Source organism: Eulemur rufifrons, chromosome 30 (assembly GCF_041146395.1).
Source record: "Eulemur rufifrons isolate Redbay chromosome 30, OSU_ERuf_1, whole genome shotgun sequence".
Classification (NCBI taxonomy): Eukaryota; Metazoa; Chordata; class Mammalia; order Primates; family Lemuridae; genus Eulemur; species Eulemur rufifrons.
This window is the reverse complement of record NC_091012.1, coordinates 39,026,083-39,046,822: the sequence shown is the minus strand read 5'-3', so window position 1 is coordinate 39,046,822 and position 20,740 is coordinate 39,026,083. Positions and strand designations below refer to the sequence as shown.

Sequence of the window (20,740 nt, the reverse complement as noted above, 5' to 3'; positions counted from 1 at the left end):
GGTCTTCTAAGACCTAAGACCTCACTCTACCAAGAAACCTTCCTGGATCTTCCAATCCATACAGAAGACTCTCTTCTCTGAGAGGAAGTGTTGAGTATAGAGGGGAAAGTGGACTTTAGAGCTAGACAAACCTGTATTTGAGTCCCAGTGATGTCATTTACTAACTGTACAACCTCCATTTCTCTGAGCCTTAGTTTCCTCATCTATAAAACAGGGAAAATCATTTTCACCTTGCAGAGCTGTTGTGAGGATTAAATGAGATCATGCATACAATGTGTCTGGCACATGATAACTCCTTTTATTACCATGGAGGTCTTGAGTCTCTTCTAAGCCTGATGCATTACACAACTCAGGGGGCGTCTCTGTGAATACTGTCCCTTGCAGTTGTAAAATGGTCAACTTGCACATAGTAGCCCAGGTCTAATGTGTTTAGTATTGATTGTTTTCTAAGTTGCTTGTATGTGTTTTGGTGTTGAATAATCTGCAAGCTTCTGAATACAGGATGGGGGAGGGACATGCTACCTCTCTTGTACATAGTCTCAAGACCCACTGCTCTAGCCCCACTGTTCACCTGCTCACCACCATCACCACCACCACTACCCCCGCCTCCATTGCACTGGAATAGACCACTTGCACTTTCTCTGATGACCTCTCATGTCTTTGCACAGGCCCATTCTCTGGGTTGGATTAGGCTCTTATAGCTCTAGCTCTGTAGGCTTCTTTACTTGTCCCCTCACCTCAATTGGACTGTGTCAATCTTGATCCCCATTGCATCACCAGCATCTAACATAATGCCTGGCACATAGGACAAGCTCAGTAAATATCTGTTGCATGAATATGCTGTTTTCAGGGATTATTACCTAGTGTTCCTCAAGAAGGGGCAGGGGATTTTAAAATAAACAGCTGTGTTTCTTTAACTATCATGACTGAATTTCATCCACTGAAGTATACTTTGCCTTTATTAAATGTGCAAACATTGTACTAACATTGCTTATTTTTAAAAAACAAATTAATTTCTTTTTAATGACGAATGAAAATTGTATGTGTTTATGGTATACAACATGATGTTTTGAAATCGTTTACTTCTTAATAGGTATGTGGCCTTGGCCAAGTTTCTTAATCACTCTGTGCTTCAGTTTCTTGTAAAATAGGTATGAGAAGAGTATTTTTCTTATAGGATGTAGTGAGGATTAAATGAGATGCTTCTACTATCTGGAATGTGTTTTTCCCCAGATCATCACAGGAATGGCTCCTTTGCATTTAAGACTCAGTTCAAATGACAAGTCCTGAGAGGCCTTCCCTAACTACTCTGGCCACTTCTCCAGTTTCCCTCATATCACTTTGTTTTAAGTTCTCCATAGCATTTGTTGCTATCTGAATCTTTTTTTTTTGAAATAGGGTCTTCCTCTGTTGCCCAGGCTAGAGTGCAGTGGCATCATCATAGCTCACTGCAACCTCAAACTCCTGGGCTCAAGTGATCCTCCTGCCTCAGCCTCCCAAGTAGCTGGGACTACAGGCATGTGCCACCACACCTGGCTAATTTTTCTATTTTTTGTAGAGACAGGGTCTTGCTCTTGCTCAGGCTGGTGTCAAACTTCTAACCTTGAGCAATCCTCCCGCACTGGCCTCCCAGAGTGCTGGGTTACAGGCGTGAGCCACTGCACCCAGCCTGTTGCTATCTGAATTTATCTTTGCTTACTTATTTATATGCTTATTAGCTGTGTCACCTCAATTTCTCTGAGTCCCTTTCTATTCACTGCCATAGCCTCTGTGCCTAGAGCAGTGCCTGGCATCTAGTTGCACTCTGCAATAAATATCTGTTGAGCAATTCACTTATTCTCACCCTTCCAAGCCTTTGAGAAAGCTATGGATAGCAAAACTTTGGTGACAATTTTCTGATCATGTATGCTGAGGGAAAAAACTTTCAAAGTACTATGAGTCTGTGACTAAAGTATAAGATGGAGCTCTTGACCCCAGGAGCATACCATCTAGCTGGTGGGATGTGACTTGAACGCTTCGTAGAACCATTGGTGTTTTATAAATCACTAGTGCAACTTATGCTTTCCATGGATGAAAAGTGATACAGTTGTAGGTTAAATTAAGAAATTATGTAGTTAAGTACTAAGTGAAATGGGCATACAGATGGAGAGATTCAGTTGGGGAAGGCTTTCTTGGAGAGTCTTAAAGGGGAGAGAAATCATCTTAGAGAGAAGCAACCAGGCACTAATGTTTGCAAACCATTTAGAACAGTGCCTGGCCCACAGTAAAAACTATATGTGTGTTTATTAAATAAAACTACCCAACTGATATTTTTATGCCATCAGAATTTTATTTTTTTTCTTTAGAAAATGATACAAAAATATAAAAAACATGTATTCATGAAGTTGCCATGGGTTGCCCTTTCTCAAAAGCACTCATAAAAGGGCCACAAGAGCACTTATTTGTCTGATAATTTGTAAATACCACATTACTAACTCTAGAAACAGCATCTTCAGGAAACCCCAAACCTGGGGATCACATAGGACCAATCAGATCATCCGAGTGAAGACACCAATCCTCAGAAATATCAACAAAGTAAGATGGCTGCATAGAACGGGCCTCTTGTGCCTCTGCTTGTTGATGGGGAGCCTGGGGATATGCTCCTTCATTGAAGACACAAGGTGGACAATCGCAGTTGGGCCTTTGGCCGGGTGGTGCCAAGCTGAACACCTCGTAGCATGTCTCATCATTCTGGGCTGGGGTCCCACTCATGCTGGCTACTCTCATGGAGCAGGGCATGGTGAGCCATGGGGACTTTTGAGGGGCAACGCATGACACTGGGATCACATACTTGGATGACGTGCCCTTAGAGGCATAGTGCATCTCAGTGCTATAGATAACCATATCCTGGGAGACAACCTTAGCCCTGATGCCACACTCGGTAACACGGTAAGTGAACTGGTAGACATGTGGCTGGACATGGTTGGCAGGGCAACCCAGGCCCATGTGCAACTCATGAAAGTGTACATATACATCGTTGTTCAACATGAGGGGGTGTACTGTGACCATGAACCAGTCTATGGAGCACAGCACAGTCATTGGATTTTGTCCAGAACAGACGGAAAACACAGAGGTGAGGAGGACCATCCCTACTATCAGCTCGAAAACTTTCATCCCTGCAGCCAATCAGGTAACAAACCACAGGAAACAGGAAGCCGTCCAGTGAGGATTTCTAGAGCACACAAAAACACAAGAGGCAAACCATCTTATTTTCTATCAAAAGTTCAAACATGATCTTTTTCTAAAGCAAAAAGCTGTTTCTAAAGCATTAAGAAAACAAAACATTTGTGTGAGAGAGAACTGAATTATAATGCCATTGTTGGAACTCATGTTTAGGGATGATTACAAGGGCTACTTTAAGCAACCTTACCATGCTGTTCTGATATAAAACACATATCCCTCATATACAGAATGACAGTCAATACTGATCAGGAGTGGCACCCCTTTGTGTGTAACTCCATGACAAAACCAAAACACAACAGTTTTTGTGTCAATTATGTAATAAGGAGACAGAAGATACAGTTCAATGGCAACACTTCCTTCTTTAAGGGCCCCAGTATCCTCACATAGATCATACTATTGAACCTCTCCTTATTACCTTTTTTCTTTATTAGCAACAAATTTAATTAAATAAAAACCCAACAAGGAATTATGCTTTGCTCCTAACAACCAAATATTGAGATTTTGCCAAGTTGCTTGCTTACAGTGATCAAATGAATGCTTTATTTGATCCTTGTAATACTCCAGTAGTAGCACTGTAAGTCATTATGACCAATAGATTGCCTGATATATTTATCGAGAGATCTTGTAAAATACTTAAATTGCAGAAACATAAAAACTTGCTGGTTTTTAATTTTACATTTTTCAATGCATATTATACATGAAAACTACTTAAAAGTCCTGTACAATGAAAGGGACTATTAGGTTTGCTCTTTACACGTTGATTGACAAGATATCTCCTAAAACCTTTGCTTTATATTCTCTTTCTACTTTCACAAGCTTTTTATTGCTTTCCTTTCTCAATAGGAAGCTCTGTGGCCACTTCCCAGTCTTATTGCCTCTTAAAGAATGGTGGGCAGAGCAGTGAAGAGGAAAAAGCAATGCTAAGAATAAGTATCTAGAACATGCTGCCAGAAGGAGGTGACAAATGGAGAAAGAAGCAAGAGCAACATCACCAAATGTCCAACTCAGCTTGGTTTTAAAAGTGAAAAATGACATAAATCAAATAGTAAAGTGGCTAAAATTTGGAAGAAAATGTTCATGTGTGAGAGTTGAGATTCACTTTTGTTTCCTGCTGAGATAAGTAACACCTGCATAAATTCATTCATTCTTTGACTAATATTTATTGAATGCCTACTATGTGTATAGCACTAGGCCAAAAAGCATTCAAAGCTATTTCTTTCCTCCCCCTTTCCCCAGTTGCAAAAAAAAAAAAAATGCAGCTCTTTCTCTTCCTTTGATATTGATGAATTTGCTGCATACTTTAATGGAAACCATGGCATAGAATCCCACTAGAAAAGTGTGCTGGCCTGGATAAAATGTTTTGTTTCTAATTGGCACAGATAGGTCTCCCTATCTCTCACTCTCTCATTAATGACCTCTCATTCTCTCAGGAGTGTTGGGGTGTAAAAAAGAAGACTAAGGGGTGGGTTGGGCTTCTTCCTTCCTTTTTGTTCATTCTGAAATGTCTCTCCTAAGGCCACTATTTTTGTTTTTCACAAAGCAAAAATAAAAGCAGGAGCAACAAACAAACAAAAAAACCTCTATCCCCTTAAAACCCAAAACAAACAAAATAAAAAAACAACAACACAGACAAGTAAATTCTGATGTGAGCTGGTCCTGGATGACTCAACAGTTAAGTAAACAAACCACTGGTTCCAGAATGATGCATGATATTTGCTGGGATAATCACCCCATCGCTACTGCACTATTGTCTTGGTCTTAGGAAGACCACCTTGTCCTAAGCATGCTTTAGGAGTGGCTTGCTCTCTCTCCTTCCTGTTCTCCTTCCTCTCTCTCCTTCTTTCCTTCCTTAACATCATCTCACAGCCTCGGCCTGCTTGCCCTGAATGAAAACCTCCTCTTTAAGTAGTTCCTGGAATAGGCCAAGGAAACAATCTTTCATTCCATTTTTGTTGTTCAAACCCTAAAATTGAGACCCAAGTTTAAAGCTGTTCTTGCCCAGGGAGTTAAGCCAACCATTTCCTCTCCCTCCCTCAGGCATCTTTTCTATACTCCTCCCTCTTCCTTCTCTCTCTCACAGATAATTCAAATAGAGTTATAAAAAGTGTAGATTTTCTGAGAAATAAGACAGTTGTCCCCCAAGCAATCATTTCAGACTATCTCACCCCCAGCAACACGCACCCATCCACTTCTCGAATAACATTATACTGAATTCATCTCAAAGGAAGGGGCAGCATCATTGAGTTTGGGGTTCATTTAGTACAAATCTGCAGACTTGGACAGTGCAGAATCTGTTTCCTCTGATTTCCTTAAAGCCAAGAACATATTGCTATGTGATGGGAACACTAAATGAAGATGCCTATGTGTGTGACAACATACATTTGAGCTCAGATAAAGCTTGAAGAGGAAGTCAGTGGGACACACGTTCAAGGCTCTGTGTCTCTGAGGTCCTCAAGAGGGAGGAGTTGGGAGATTAGGAGGACAGCAGAATGTACTCACTAATGAGCTGGCTAATGCCTCGCTGGAGGCTCACTTTGAGACTTGTACCCTTTTGCTAAGCACAGGTCATCAAAACAAGCAGCCTCCCTTCCCCTGCTGCCTGCAATTCCCAGGGAATCGAAGAGCGGTGTGTGGGGTGTGTATGTGTGTGCGTGCGCGTGTGTGTTGGGGGATGGTTATAAGTCATTCACAACACAGCGTAAATTAATCAAATCAGCTGGCTTTTCTAACAACTCGCTGAGATGTGCTGACAGAATGGGATCCTGGACAAGGGAGGGAGGGAGAAGGTGGGCTCTGGTTATTGGGGGCAGAAGGAAAAGAAGGCTGAGGGGCTAAAGATGGGAAGGAGATACCAGAAGAGAGGACTGTGCCCGGTGCCAAACTGAAGGTATTTTTAGCCATAGTCGGGGCCATGCACAGTATCCCAGGAGCTGTGGGCAGAATTCTATTTAAGAGTTTCTATTACCGAAATCTTCAGAGCTGAGGTGGAGCTAAGGACTGGGGAAGAAATAAATGCAAAGAAGGGAGTGCTCACCTTGGGACTACTGTCTAGCTTCTTGCTGAGTCTTCTGGGCTGAGAAAGAAAGCAGGTCCGAGGGTTTACATTACCATAGCCCTATTTTGATTTGATTGCAAATTATCCTCCCCGCCTCTTGCAACATTCCAGGAGCAGTGAGCTTAGACGCATTTGTATAGCCAAGCTGGGCTCAGTTATTGGTACATACCGTCCTGAACTGAGCTATAGAGAGGCCGAGCAAACCCAGAGTTGCTAGTAACACCTGGATGCAAAATGTTTGCTTTCCTTGAAGCTACAGAGCACAAGTAGCTTTCTGTTTTTCTAAATGTGGTTTATGCATATACATATCTCATTAGCTCCTTTAACAGAATTTTCCTCCTTCCCTTTTTTTCCCAAGAACTCCTTAATAAACCTTAATAAATCCTTTACATTTAAAAAAAAATCATGAAACGTTTTATTTTGGGAATATGAATTCTATTTCCTTTTGTCCCCTGTAATCAAAGCTGCTCTTTTAATTAAGTTCAGAAGAATCCAAGCGCTTGTTTAAGAGATACCTATATCAGTCACTGAGAGTGATACAAACAGATTAGCAAAGCAAGACTGAGGTCTTATAGTACTTTGTGAAACAAGACAGCCTACTTTTCTTCTTTTAGACAGGAAGAGAATGAATTGTCCCACACAAACAAAAAGAGGAAAGAGGAAAAAGAGTTGCCACTTAACTCACCATCATTAATTTTTTTATGCTGAAATGTTGCTTATAAAGTTCATCAGCAGATCTTTTTTTAAATTGACAGTTACAAATTATATATATTTATGGGTTACAATGTGATGTTATGATTTATGTATACATTGTGGAATGCTGGTTCAACATGTCCTGTCCATTACCTTACTTAATTGTAGAAGCAAAGAGCAGAGTCGTGCTTGGGGTCGTGCAGTGGACAGGGGAAAAGGGAAGATGTTAGTCAAAGGGTACAAAGTTTCAGATAGACAGGAGGAAAAACTTCTAGTGATCTATTGTACAGCACGGCAACTATAGTTAATAATGTATTACATGTTTCAAAATTGCTGAAAGAGTGGGTTTTCAGTGTTTTTACCCTGAACTCTATTTCTTAAAGTCTTACAAGAGATTGAATATTGGTTTAAACACAGAGCATTTTTCATCTCAGAACAAAAAAAAAAAAAACCTTTTTAAAATAGACAAAAGCTGAAGTCCAAATTAGTTTTGTGATGTTATGGAGTGAACTGAGAAGGGTAACACAAATCTCCTTGAATGCAGATGGGATTTTTGCCTCCCCATCCCCTCTGATGTCGTTAGAGACACGTGTGAACTCTTTGCATGGAGAATGGGAAGGGGGAATTAGCTAAACATTTCCACATCTGGTTTTGGAACGGTTTGGAATAAAGGACTCACTCCATAGGCTCCTGGAAGCTTTTTGGGTCGACAGTTATTTATTTTTAAAATTCAGTATACTCGTGACAGCATAGTTATCATTTGTATATTGTTTTCCCAGAATCTTGTTGTCAAAACAAAAGGAAACAGAGGGGAAAAGGAAACTCCAAAGCAGCATGCAATTATCTCAGGGAAATATAACTGTCAGGGCTTTGATTTGCAGCAAAGTTTGTTCGCTCTCTTGCAGCTGATTTGGAGAAAAATTAATCTGAGTCGGAATAAAGATTCTTTTACAAAACAAGACCGGAAAAAAGAATCCTGACACTTTGTGAACACTTTAGTTTAGAAATTCAAGTAGTCACACTGCCCTGAAAACTATCTCAAGGTTTGAGAGCCTTTTAAAATTGAGGTTCTTTTTAAAGCCCAGTTTTAAAGAATTAGTTGGTTCACTGCTCTCAAAGAAAGTGAGGATTGTGATTAATACTAATGATGTTGAAGGTACATTAAAGTGAGTTAGAAAATTAAATAACTGCTTTTGTAGACTTTACATTAATTCTGAAGACTCTGGGACTGGTTTGGTTTTCCAACCTCCTGAAGCACAGTGTTAAAATAACCACACATTATTCATCATTTTTGCGTGGAAGAAGAATTATGAACTGCTAATGCTTAACAATGCCCATTTTCTCAACAGAGGAAAACACCTTGACTGAACCCTAAAAAAGACTTCATTAAAATTAAACTAAAAAGCCGTCATTCAATTTTTTTTTTCTGATTCTAAAAGTAACTAGAAAACTTGGAAGCTGTAGAAAAGAAAAAAGAAGAAAACACTCCTCAGCCCCAAAACAACCATTGTTAAATTTTGGTTTATATATTTTTAATTTTGGGGGAAAAAGTATATGTGTACATATATGATTCAAAGTCATTTCTGGAAAAAAGTCAAGACTTTTTGAAAGCTGTTTTTAATTTTTGACATTGAATTTGAAAGCAATCAAAGCATTATTTTTGTTTGGGCCATCTGGTTTTGTTCTTATAATCTGTTAAGCTATCAAGCATAGTTTAAATGTCATGGTTCATCTCATACACAAATAAAGGTTGCGAAATAAATAAGAGCCCAAACTCCTTGTAAGACAGAAATTTTTGTTGGGTCACAAATTTGGTTACTAAAAGGTGAGTAGTCCAATGGGAAATCAAACCATAATAAGGCTATACAACAAGGGTAAACCATGCCCCAACTGAACATAAGTATTTTAAAATAAATACAGAAAGCTGTGCTTTACGGGAAATTGCAAATATTAGGTCGTGGGAACTACTTCCTTTTTAAAAATTTTTAAAAATTAAAAAAATATTTTTCATTATCATGGGTACACAATAGTTGTATATCTTTATAGGGTACCATGTGATGTTTCAATACAGGCATACAATGTGAACTAATCAAATCAGGGTATTCGGGGTATCCATCACCTCAGGCATTTATCATTGCTTTGTGCTAGGAACATTTTAATTCACTCTTTTAGTTATTTTAAAGTATACCCTAACTCATTGTTGATTACAGTCGCTTTGTTGTGCTATCAAATATTGTTCATTCTATCTATTTATGGTTTTGCACCCATTAACCATCCCCACTTTATACCCTCCTCCCCACTACCCTTCCCAGTCTCTGGTAACCATCATTCTACTCTCTGTCTCCATGACATCAATTGTTTTTAATATTTAGCTCCCACATATGAGTGAGAACATGTGAGGTTTGTCTTTCTGTGCTTGGCTTATTTCACTTAATATAATGTTTTCCAGTTCGATCCATGTTGTTGTAAATGGCAGGATTTCATTCTTTTTGTAGCTATATAATATTCCATTGTGTTTATGTACCACATTTTCTTTATTCATTCATCTATTGATGGACACTTATGTTGATTCCAAATCTTGGCTATAGTGAATACTGCTGCAATAAACATAAGAGTGTAGACATCTTTTCAATATACTGAATTCCCATCCTTTGGATATATACACAGCAGTGGGATTTCTGGGTCATAGGGGAGTTCTAATTTTAGTTTTCTGAGGAACCTCCATACTGTTCTCCATCGTGGTTGCACTAACTTACATTCCCAACAACAGCATACGAGGGGGGAACTCCTTCCCTTTTGTGCAGAGAAGCTGAGTTGGTTTAATTTTGAAGTTGAACAAAGGGATGTATTTCAAAATTTCCATAAAATGTAAGTAACATCCTAAACGCATGCCTCTAATTCAGTTTATGTTTTAATTTAATAATTTATTTGAGTTTGATTTTTTTAGAGAACTACACCCTTTGCCACAAAGCCCCAGAGGCCCTTCTCATTTTAAAAGACAAGGTAGATTTGTGTCTATACAGAGCTCTCAACTCCACAGCAGCCACAGCCACATTTTTAACCCATTAGTAGTCTCTGGGAGTCTGCCAAAACCAGATAAAGGCCTGTTCGCCTGAGATGATTTCAGGGTGTTACCATCAGAAGGCAGAGGGTTGAATCAGATGTTCCTTCCAGGACTTCACCACCTCTTTGATACACCTGTGTCAATAAATGAGGGCTCTACATGGCTTCCAAAAATGGTCTGGCACATTCCTCTCTCCCTTTCAAAATTGAGATTTTTGGGTACAGGTTTTCTTAAAGTGAGGTGTAGGTATATGGCCCCTTAAGGGTGGCCTAAGTCCAAATCAAACCACAGTTGACTTTACAGGCTATTTGGCCGATTTTTAACTGACTCGACCAGAATGCATCTTTCCAAAACCCAAAGCTACCTTGTATACGCCCCACCCAGAATGTGGCCGCTTGGTGTGTGTGTATACACCCTGACTGAGGCCATTCATCATCCCTTGGCTCCTGAGAGGTAGAAAAGGTTTAGAAAAGGTTCCTTTGATAGGAGGGCTGTTGGTCGTTGTTAGGGAGCCTACAATTTGGGAGGCATGCGTGTGTATTGGAGTAGGTAAAGATGCATTGCTCTGTGGCCAGGACATTGTGGGTAGAGCAAATTTCTCTCTGTTTCTTTCTCTTTCTCTCTCTCTCTCTCTCTCTCTCTCACACACACACACAACTACCGAGGAGAAGGAAAGCCCCAAATCTGTTTCCTGCCATTGCCCTGATCCCTGCTATGTCTCCCCATTTCTTAATCCTTGGATGGTAAATTCCTTAAGGAACTGGGTCTCTGTCTACTATAGTACCTGGTACATAGTAAATACTCAGTTAATTAATTAATTAATTAATTTAAGATACAGAGTTTTGCTGTTGCCCAGGTTAGAGTGCAGTGGTACAATCATTGCTCACTGCAGCCTCAAACTCCTGGGCTCAAGCAATTCACCCGCCTCAGCCTTCCAAGTAGCTGGGACTATAGGCATGTGCCACCACGTCCAGCTATTTTTTTTCTTTGTGGCAATGGGGTCTTACTATGTTGCCTAGGCTGGTCTCCAACTCCTGGCCTCAAGTGATCCTCCCACCTTGGCCTCCCAAAATGCTGGGAAATAAATATTTTTTGAATGAAGGAATCAATGAATGACCATCAGAAATCACCACCTATCCCTGTGCCTCCTTGTCAAGCCCTAAGGGCCTGAATCTGGTTACTGGTTAACTCCTCCCCCACTCCTTCTCCAAACTTCCAGTTAAAGGCCTGGGGTAGCAGTAAAGCCTTTCTAGTTAGAGAGCACAGAGCACTATCAAGGGGCCTGGCCTGGCCAGTTGCCAATCTGCTTACCTACTAGGCTCTCTGATGCCAAAGGCTCTATGTCTGCCCAGTCCAATGGTACCCATTGCCCTCTCATTTAGCTCTTAGCCAGCTACCCCAAATAGAGCCGATACTCGTTGTATCCTTCTCCCCCTCTCCTGCCGTCCCTGCGATAAGTCAACCTCTTGAGGGAAGACAAGGTGGAACTCTCTCCTAGTCTAGCCTTTACATGGGAGGAAAGAAGAAATTCTTAAGCCCCACCAGACCAAGCCCAGGCAATTGAGAGGCAGAGCACAATCAGAGGCAGCAGCCTCAGGTCCATGAAGTACTGAAGAACAGCGAGGTGCGTAGAAGTGTCTTCCTGGAGTCACCAGGTTTACCCAGGCAAACGGACACAGCCCCTGAGGTTGTCGGGGGATTCCCCCAGCTTGAAGGAGGAACCTAAACCACAGGCTGGAAATCTGTTCCTCCTGACGGCAGATCAGCATGTCCACCCCCAGTTCCAAGCACAGAGGCAGAAATCAGAAAATGCCAGAGGTTCCTGGGAAATCGGAGGCAAGATGGACCTAGTCTCCCCTACCCCATGGTGACCCTTGGCTCACTCTGGGCCGGGCTCTCTCTCTGCTCTGCCAACTCCAGGCCAACTTCAGTTTTGTTTGGGAGCCTGAGTTTTCCCAAAAGTGCTTTGCATTTGACTTCATCTCCATATATGATAGAGTATTTCACTGGTAAATATTACTATTCATTTCTCTCACCTGTACATTTTATATAACGAAGATTTGACTTTGGGTGTGATAGTTCCTTATCCTAGCAATATCAAAAAACTTAGAACAGAATGTTGGCTTGGTGCCTTCTTCTTGCAATTAGTTATTTGATTAAAAAATGTATGTAATAAGTTGAACATGTATTCATTATTTACATATTATAATATATATTTAAAAAATATATTAATACATAATGTTCAAAATAAATACAAAGTTCATATATATTACTATATGTGATAATATACACATATATGATGTATAATACTATTATAAGTTATTATATACTATTATATACTATTAATAAGAAAAAGAGGAAGTTCCCTCCTCCCTGGTAATCTATCTTCCCTTAACAAAGAATAAAAAACATTTTCTGAATTTTTTTCTCAAGGGCTAAGACTTTGAACTTACATCACTTGACTACAAATGTTTAGGACTGTGTGTGTGTGTGTGTGTGTGTGTGTGTAATTGAGTCCTTCCATAAAGATATGTTGAAGTCTTAAATCCCCAGTACCTCAGAATGTGATCTTATTTGGAAATAGGATCTTTACAGAGGTAATAAAATTAAAGTGAGATCATTATGGTGGGCTCAAATCCAATATGACTGATGTCCTTAAAAAACAGGAAATTTGGACACAGAGACAGACATGTACAGAGGGAAGATGATGTGAAGACACATAGGGAGAAGATAGCCGTGCGCATCACTCCAGTGATGCATCTACAACCCAAGGCGCACCAAGGATTGTTGGTAAATACCAGAACTAGAAGAGGCTCCCCTAGAGCCATCAGTGATTATGCCCCTGCTAACACCTTTATCTTGGACTTCTGGTCTCCAGAACTGTGAGACAATAAACTTCTATTGTTTCAAGCCACCCAGTTTGTGATACTTTGTACAGCAGCCCTTGCAAACTAATAAATATATTTTTCCAACAAATTGAACAGACACACATGCCTCCTTCCTGAGATAAGAGCCTGCAACTACTAATGTTCTGACTCTATGCCTTGCTACAACCTTAAATTCCACTTGTAACTAGAAAGATGATGAGACAACCAGGAGTGGAGACAAAAGGTTAGAAAGAAAGGAGCCTGTCTAAAGGGGTATTGGGGCTGGTATTTGATGCATATAGGAGAAATAGAATTAGGATGGGAGATTTTAGTGCATATCAGGAAGAATTTCCTAATTCTAAAAGTTGTCCAAAAATGGAAGGAGAAACCTGGTGTGGATCTGACTTCTCTTTGTTCCCTGTAGGCGTTAAGGTAGAGGCTGGATGGCTACCTATCAGTATGGCTGGAGAGGGAATTCCTGTCCCATGTGGGAGGCTACATTAGATGATCTTTAAGGTTCTCTATGTAGACACAGAGAAGGTCTACAGAAAAAGTAAAACAAAACAAACGAATAACAAAATAAGAGGAGAAAGGTTCTATCACAGAATGTCATATGTGTGTGTAGACAGATAGATTACATATGTATTATGAACACATGCATACATACATCATGCATGCATACAGAGGTTATTTATGTGCGTCTTCTTTTGAAAGTCTTGCAATGTCATTGATTCCCGAAATCTCTAACCCTGATATATAGAAGATTATATGACACTTTCTAACAGAGACCTGATCTCTCAGCCAGTTTTTATTGTAACTGGATGTGACTGTGTGTTGGTGGTAATTACAAGGGGAAGGTGGCAAAGGAGAAGGGAGAGAGGGTCATTATACAGAGGAAAATACTCAGAATGGGGCTTACTGCCCAGCTCTAAAGGATGTGGATTGAAATGGCCTTTCTAAGCAGCATGGTCTCTGAAAGCCTTGAACTGGGGGTTCTCTTTACCAACTTCTTGTACCAGATTGAAAAGGTTGGGGCTCTCTGCTCCTTGGAACTACAGTCTATGGAGGCCCTTTTACAGTTATAGGGCAAGTGCTCCAAATATAAGTATTTTCTATTTAACCTACAAAGTAGTATTAGTAATGACTTTTTAAAACAATGTATTTATGCTTCTTTGCAATGTTTTAAGCAATTACAGAATCCAGGGATTTAAAAGAGTTTGAGCACATATGGGTCACAAACGGCAACAAATCTCAAAATATGGCATTTTTGCTTTAATTTGGATATCTTTTGTCTAGAGATTCCTCCCAATAGAGTGCACTCCCTCCTGTCATTCTTCTTGACCCTTGCAGTTCTCCTGTAAGATCCCCCAAAACAGATATCACACTGTAAAGCTGTGGAAATGGGGGCCCAGAAAGGCAGAGAGCTTGGGCCAAGATCAAGTTTGGATAAGTCAATTTGGGCCTCCAGGCCTTTCTACCAGCCTGCCTGGCTTCTGTCACTTGTCACAACACAGACACAATTGCAAGACATTATTATGATGAGTTAACCATTGTGAAAGGAAGGGAAAGTCCTGAAGTGGCTTGGCCTATGGACTACTGCTCCCAGACGTTTGGGGAGTTCTGCTTCATTGTCTGATGGTCGAGTCATTTAGGAGAGGAGGCAGAATGAACTCTTAGATTGAGCAAACCAAAGCACAGAGGGGCTCTGGGAACAACTTCCCATGGCTGGGGAAAGCTGAGAGAAGCTCTAAGATGGCAGATGGCAGTGAGGGACAGAGATAAAGAGTTCTAGAATAGACCAAGATTTGAAACCAACCAGAGGAAGAACGGAGTATTCTCAGGCTTTCAAGTGAGGCCTGTGTCACAGATTAGAGAGGGCACACCCAGGTAGACCCCAGCTGAGCACGTAGTCTGTGCTTTCTTGGAAAGTTGTGCCTGATTTAATGGAAAACAGGTATTCTGGAATGGAAGGCTCCCTTGATGAGGCTTAGGATAGTGAAAGAAGGTGCTCATTCCTGGGAGGACATCCATGTCCAGGAAGAGCAGATAATTCCCATATTCCAAAAGCTCTGTGCACTTATTTATGAACCTGCCCTGCTTCCACCAAATATAGCAATTCCTCAGGCCAAGTCACCAGTTCTTAAATCCATCCCACTGCATTTATATTGAGTATAATGAGATTCAGAAAGGCTGTTTAATTTCCCACATGGCCCACGTTCCACCAAGTTGGAGCACCCTTGGGAGTGGAAGAGCAGAAGGAGGTTCAGGGTAAACAGGCCATGGGGATATTTTGAAACTTGAATATCTTGTCTTGTACAGAGATAAAAAGAACTTTTCTATGCACCCTCAAAACCAACCCCACTTTTAATGAATTCATTTATTTTTAAAAGCCTCTTTAAAAAATGCATTTTATTTATTTGTTTATTTATTTTTAGAGACAGAGTCTCACTCTGTCACCCAGGATGGAGTGCAGTGGTGTCATCATAGCTCACTGCAGCCTCAAACTCCTGGGCTCAAGTGATCTTCCTGCCTCAGCCTCCCAAGTAGCTGGGACTACAGATGTGTACCACCACCCTTGGCTAATAAACCCCACTTTTTAAAGTTTTCACTGTACTCCTAAGTTATGGGAACAAAGACAGAAGCTGAGTTCACCCACTAGATAAGGCCATTCATTAGAGGCAGCTGGCTGACTGTAGAAACTGAGATTCTTCTGCAGAAGGAAGGAAGGAAGACATTTATTAAGAAATTGAGGATCAGAAAGGTTAGGAAATCCACTAAAGACACAAACGTAGTAAGTGGCAAAGACAGGATGGGAAGCATCTGCCATGCTCATGGAGCTTCCATGGTTCTCTGTCTAGTCTATGCCAATGCTGAGAAAGTAAACACAGGGAAGGTGTTCAGAACGAGGACATAAAAGAGAGGCATCAGTTGTTTATAGGTATCAGAGTCTAGGGTGATGGGGGAGGTTAGAAAGCTAATAGCTTTTCAAGCAGGGGAAATAGAGAAATAAAGAGGCAATAAATGAGAGACAGAAACTCAGGGGCACTTAGAGTAGATAATTCTGGATCCCTGTTTATATTTTATCACTCTCTATATTTTAGACTTCTTGAAAGCAAGCAATCATTCCTTATTTCAATGTAACACATTTATTCCATGAACTGCACGTACACCCAGAACATAATGAACCTTGGGACACGCTGTATATTCAGGCCTTCTCAATCTATTTTGACGAGGGAAATGTGTATGGCTTCTGTACAAAGCCACCAGATATGGCAATACCAAACTAAGCAGAATGGCCTGCAAGCTCACCCAATAAATCTTCCTGAATGGAAAAAGGGTAGCACACATTCTCAAACTCTTACATTTGTTATGGAAGTGGAGAATCATATATTTAATTCCACCCTGAGGACAGAGATTTTGTCTCTTTCTGATTTCATCATAAGAATGCTGGGCTTCATTTACCGAGAGTTTGTTTGTGACACTTCAGACAGGGCTTGGACGGGAGCGAGGGAAGGAGTACAGACAGACAAATGGTCAAGTCAGTGGGTGACTTCTCATTAGTGCCATGTTCTAAACAACCAGACCTAGGCAGCCCTAGTGCCCTGACATAAGTTGGGCTTTCACAAACATTTTAGTTTGAGAAACTAAACAACAACAACAACAACAACAACAAACCAACCAAGAAAGAAAAAAAAAACAAGAAAAAGAGCCCACTTAGTGAGTTTGAAGAAAGCAGCAGGATTGAGGTACTTTTCATTCCTGGTCAAAAGCACTAACTTGAGTTGCTAGAGAAAGGAATTGAACTTATTTCTCTCAATAATACCATCTGGTAGTTTCTCAGATTCTTTATGAAGAATCCTATATTGTTTGAGCCATGAATGGGCTCATAATAAGAGCTGAACAACTGTGGCACCCACCTGTTAGAAATCAAGACTGGGGTATTAAAACCAGCAGTGCTGGCCCATTAGAAGGGCCTGACCATTTTGTGTGGAAGGCGAACCTCTCCTAAACCCAGGGATTAGTATGTTCACATTGGGACAATAACTGAAGCAGGTGCTCATTCTATGGGTTGTTCAAACTCATTTTTCTGACTGCCTCGAGGTAGAAGCTGAAATAGAATAAGACCTCAAAGGGCATGACTCCAAACAGGGGATGGGGAGGTAAGTGAGACATTCTTTATTCTTTGCTTCCTTGGAAAATGGAAAAGAGAAACTCATGGCACAAAATGGCGGCTGCCCTGGCTCTTTGGTGGTTGTGCTATGAAACTAGGGGGAAAAGAGCCGATTAAAAAACAATTGTGGGCCGGGCGCGGTGGCTCACGCCTGTAATCCTAGCACTCTGGGAGGCCGAGGCGGGTGGATCGTTTGAGCTCAGGAGTTTGAGACCAGCCTGAGCAAGAGCGAGACCCTGTCTCTACTAAAAATAGAAAGAAATTAGCTGGCCAACTAAAAATATATACAGAAAAAATTAGCCGGGCATGGCGGCGCATGCCTGTGGTCCCAGCTACTTGGGAGGCTGAGGCAGTAGGATCACTTGAGCCCAGGAGTTTGAGGTTACTGTGAGCGAGGCTGATGCCACGGCACTCTAGCCTGGGCAACAGAGTGACACGCTGTCTCAAAAAAAAAAAAAAAAACAAAAACAAAAACAAACGATTGTGTTTATCAAGGAATATGGTAATTTGGAACACAACCTCGCTAGTAATCTAAGTTTAAATTCTGAGTCTCTAAATAAGCAACACTTTCAAAAGGGCCACTTTACACATTATTTATAAAATAAACTGATTTTCAGGGAGAAGGACTTCTCTTTTAGCCTCCCTTTTAGAGATTTTTCTTGTGGGAGACTGCAGACCTGGAGGTTATTTTTTAAAAACCAAGTTTCAAGTAGCATTTATTATTTCCAAGTACAAGGGTTTATAGTTTTACTTTGTCTTCTTAAGATTCTGTGAACACAGAAGGGTGACTGGAAGCTTGGTGCTAGTAGGATTCTTGTTCCGGTTGCCCTATACAGACATGTCTTTGGACTTTCAGGTTTGGCTAAGTGGATAGTGGGGATAAGAAGTGGTCTGGGTGAGGAGGAAAGGCAAGGTTATGGAGGAGACAGTGACTTAACTCACTTCATGGAACAAAAATGGGTGCAATTTATATGGACAGATGTCTATGAACAGAAAAAGGGTGAGAAGAAAGTCTGGGGAAAGAATTGTGGAAGTAGTGAGGTCCTGGAGGGCTTGAAGCAGGATAGTCTAGCAGCTGAGTGGCTTTAATGTGTCAAGAGAGACCTGGAATGAAACCGTACTGTTTTACTAGCTGTGTAACCTTGGTCATCACTTTCTAAGCATTGTTTTCTTCACTTGTAAAATGAAGACCAATAATACTAATAACAATAATACTTCGTAGGTGGTTGTGATGATTAAATGAGAACATGAGTGTAAAACTGTTTAGTATAATTCCTGACACATAAGTGCTCAAAAAGTGTTAGTTATTATCAAAATTATTATTGTTGAATATAGAAACGAGACTAAACCACACATAGAAACAGGGTTCTCATAGTGCCTTTTAGAAACTCCTAATGTATTTTCTTGCTTACCTCTAAACCACATCTGAGTTTTTAAAATGCCTGGGCATTGGAGATATACAGCCCTAAGCTTGAATTGAGGCTCTGTCACTTCCTGGCTGTATGACCTTGGACAAGTCATTTTCCCATCCTGGTCTCAGTTTCTTCATATAAAATAAGGACGGTTATAATAGCGACCTCAGGGCATTGGAAGACTGCAAGTGGTATGAAAAACTGCACGTACAGGGCCTGGCACAGAGCAAGTGTCCAATAAATGGGAGCTATAGAATAGGCTCAGGCAGACAGCCTGGCTGCAGGGCTCCTTCCGCCCCCACCTCCCTCCACCCCCTGGTTAGGCCCAACTAGAGTCCCATCAATCTGCCACTCTCCTCGGGGGTTGCCGGAAATTCCTGGCGCAGATGTCTCCTACAGGGACGAATTTCGGATATTCCTCCATCCACCCCTGCTACCACTGAGTTATGGGGAAAGAGAGAAGGAGAGAAGACCCATTGAGAGGGAGAGGAGAAAACAAACGTCTTCTGTATACTCCTGCCCTGGCTAGCCCAGGCTCATGCCTGAAATAGGTGTTCGGTAAATACTTGAGGAATGTATGTACAAGTGAATGAAAAAAGAGAGACGGGGGCAGGCATCTGGGCGGGGAGAGAAAGGAATCAGAGCCGTGGCAAACTTTTCCTGACTATGCCTCCATGACATCTCTCTATCTCAGGGGCCTTCTCTGGCTGTGGCTTCACTCAATAACCCCAATTCTCTCCTTCCTTTGGCACAGATCACATGCAACACACTACAAGCCCCCTCCAGGAGACCCAGATAGAAGCTTGGGGGCTCCCCACTTTGGGTTCAGAGCACTGGGATTTCTTAGCTGTGGGCAGAAAACAGAGTTTCATTCTAACGCTGGTCCCAGGAAGCTCTGCAAGGGATATCCAGGTATAATCCTAAGACCAAGCATTGGGGTGCCAGACAATGGATCCACTAGTCCACTTCCATTTTTCATTGAACACACGTGACTACCAGGTTTGGCTGTGAAAGATTTGCAAATGAGCGAAGACACCTGTACATACAGGTAGATAAACATGAGCATTGAACGTGCATGCTAACCATCCAAGGCACCGAGGCTGAGGATTATGCTTTTTATGGACAACATTTTAAAACCTTATGTTTCATGGTTTCTCAGTGCCCTTCATAAGCTAAACTCCTGTTGCAACATTTGTTTCAAATAAGTTTTCCTTCCATAAAAATACCACTTAAGGACACACATGCAGAATACACATTTGGCTTTTCCTGGGTGTTAACTATTTTATTTGATGTGCTGATTTTTCATATTACATCTCTGGAAAATTAATGCACAATTAATTGCCTGTGTGACAACCTCTCACCACAGAAGCAACGGGGATTCAAATCCTAAATCCTTGATTCTTAACCTCTTGTTCCCTGTGAGATTCTAGCCTTGATTTCACACCCAATTTCCTGTTACCCACAGATTCTGCAAATGACACATTAAAACAGGCAAAACAGCTTTCCCTCAAAATAAATAAAAACAAAGAATTGGGAAAAGAGTGAGGATTCTTTCATGATGGATGCAATTTAAAATTTTAAAAATATTTTAAAGAGAATCATTAAGCCAGATCTTTCTAAGACAGGGAACTTCTTGATTGGTTCCACTTTCACATCATCTCTGGCTCAATCTGGTTCTGGGGTCTGACTTGGCAAGTTTTTTTTTTTTTTCTCATTCCACATGTGCTGAGAGTGATGGATATCTATAAGTTGCCCCTTTGTTGTTGAAAACCACAGCTGACTTTCAGTGCGGGTGACTCCAGCTAGCAGGGCAGCGAATGAGCCCCAGGGAGTGTGTTTATGACGTTCCAAGGTAGGGACCCTGAGGTGGGGGTAATTTAGGCCTAATGGCAGCTGGTTAGGCAGCTGGTGGAGAGCAGCTGCAGGATGGGGACTACTTCTATGGAGGGTAGAATTTAAAGTTGGACTTCTGTATGGAACTATTCAAGTTGACCTGACCCTGGGTTGAATTCTATCCCTTGGTATATGTTACTGGCTTAAGCTTTGACATCAGATGCACAGAGTTCGTGAAGTGAACCCAGAGTGCAATGAAGGGCCTCTGCCTAATTCCTGAGTCACAGCATTATTGGGGAGAAGTTGGGACCCAAAGGTGGCAATTTCTATGTGACCTCCTTCCCCTCAATTTGATATCTTGGTGGAACTTAGCATTTGAGAATGTACCACCAACAGGGCGCTTATTTGAAGTGTAAAATGTCC

The 20,740-nt window shown here is 41.2% G+C and overlaps 1 protein-coding gene across 2 annotated transcripts in view; it reads right to left on the bottom strand.

Moving 5' to 3' along the window:
* Positions 1 to 2,309: 2,309 nt before the first annotated feature.
* Positions 2,310 to 20,740, bottom strand: part of PLAC1 (placenta enriched 1) — an 81,592-nt gene continuing 63,161 nt past the window's right edge. For both annotated transcript variants that reach the window (XM_069464078.1, XM_069464079.1), the window contains one exon: positions 2,310 to 3,211. In XM_069464078.1, coding sequence (XP_069320179.1) covers positions 2,515 to 3,153 — 639 coding nt within the window. In that variant the 5' untranslated portion in view covers positions 3,154 to 3,211 and the 3' untranslated portion in view covers positions 2,310 to 2,514. The remainder of the gene's footprint in view (positions 3,212 to 20,740) is intronic.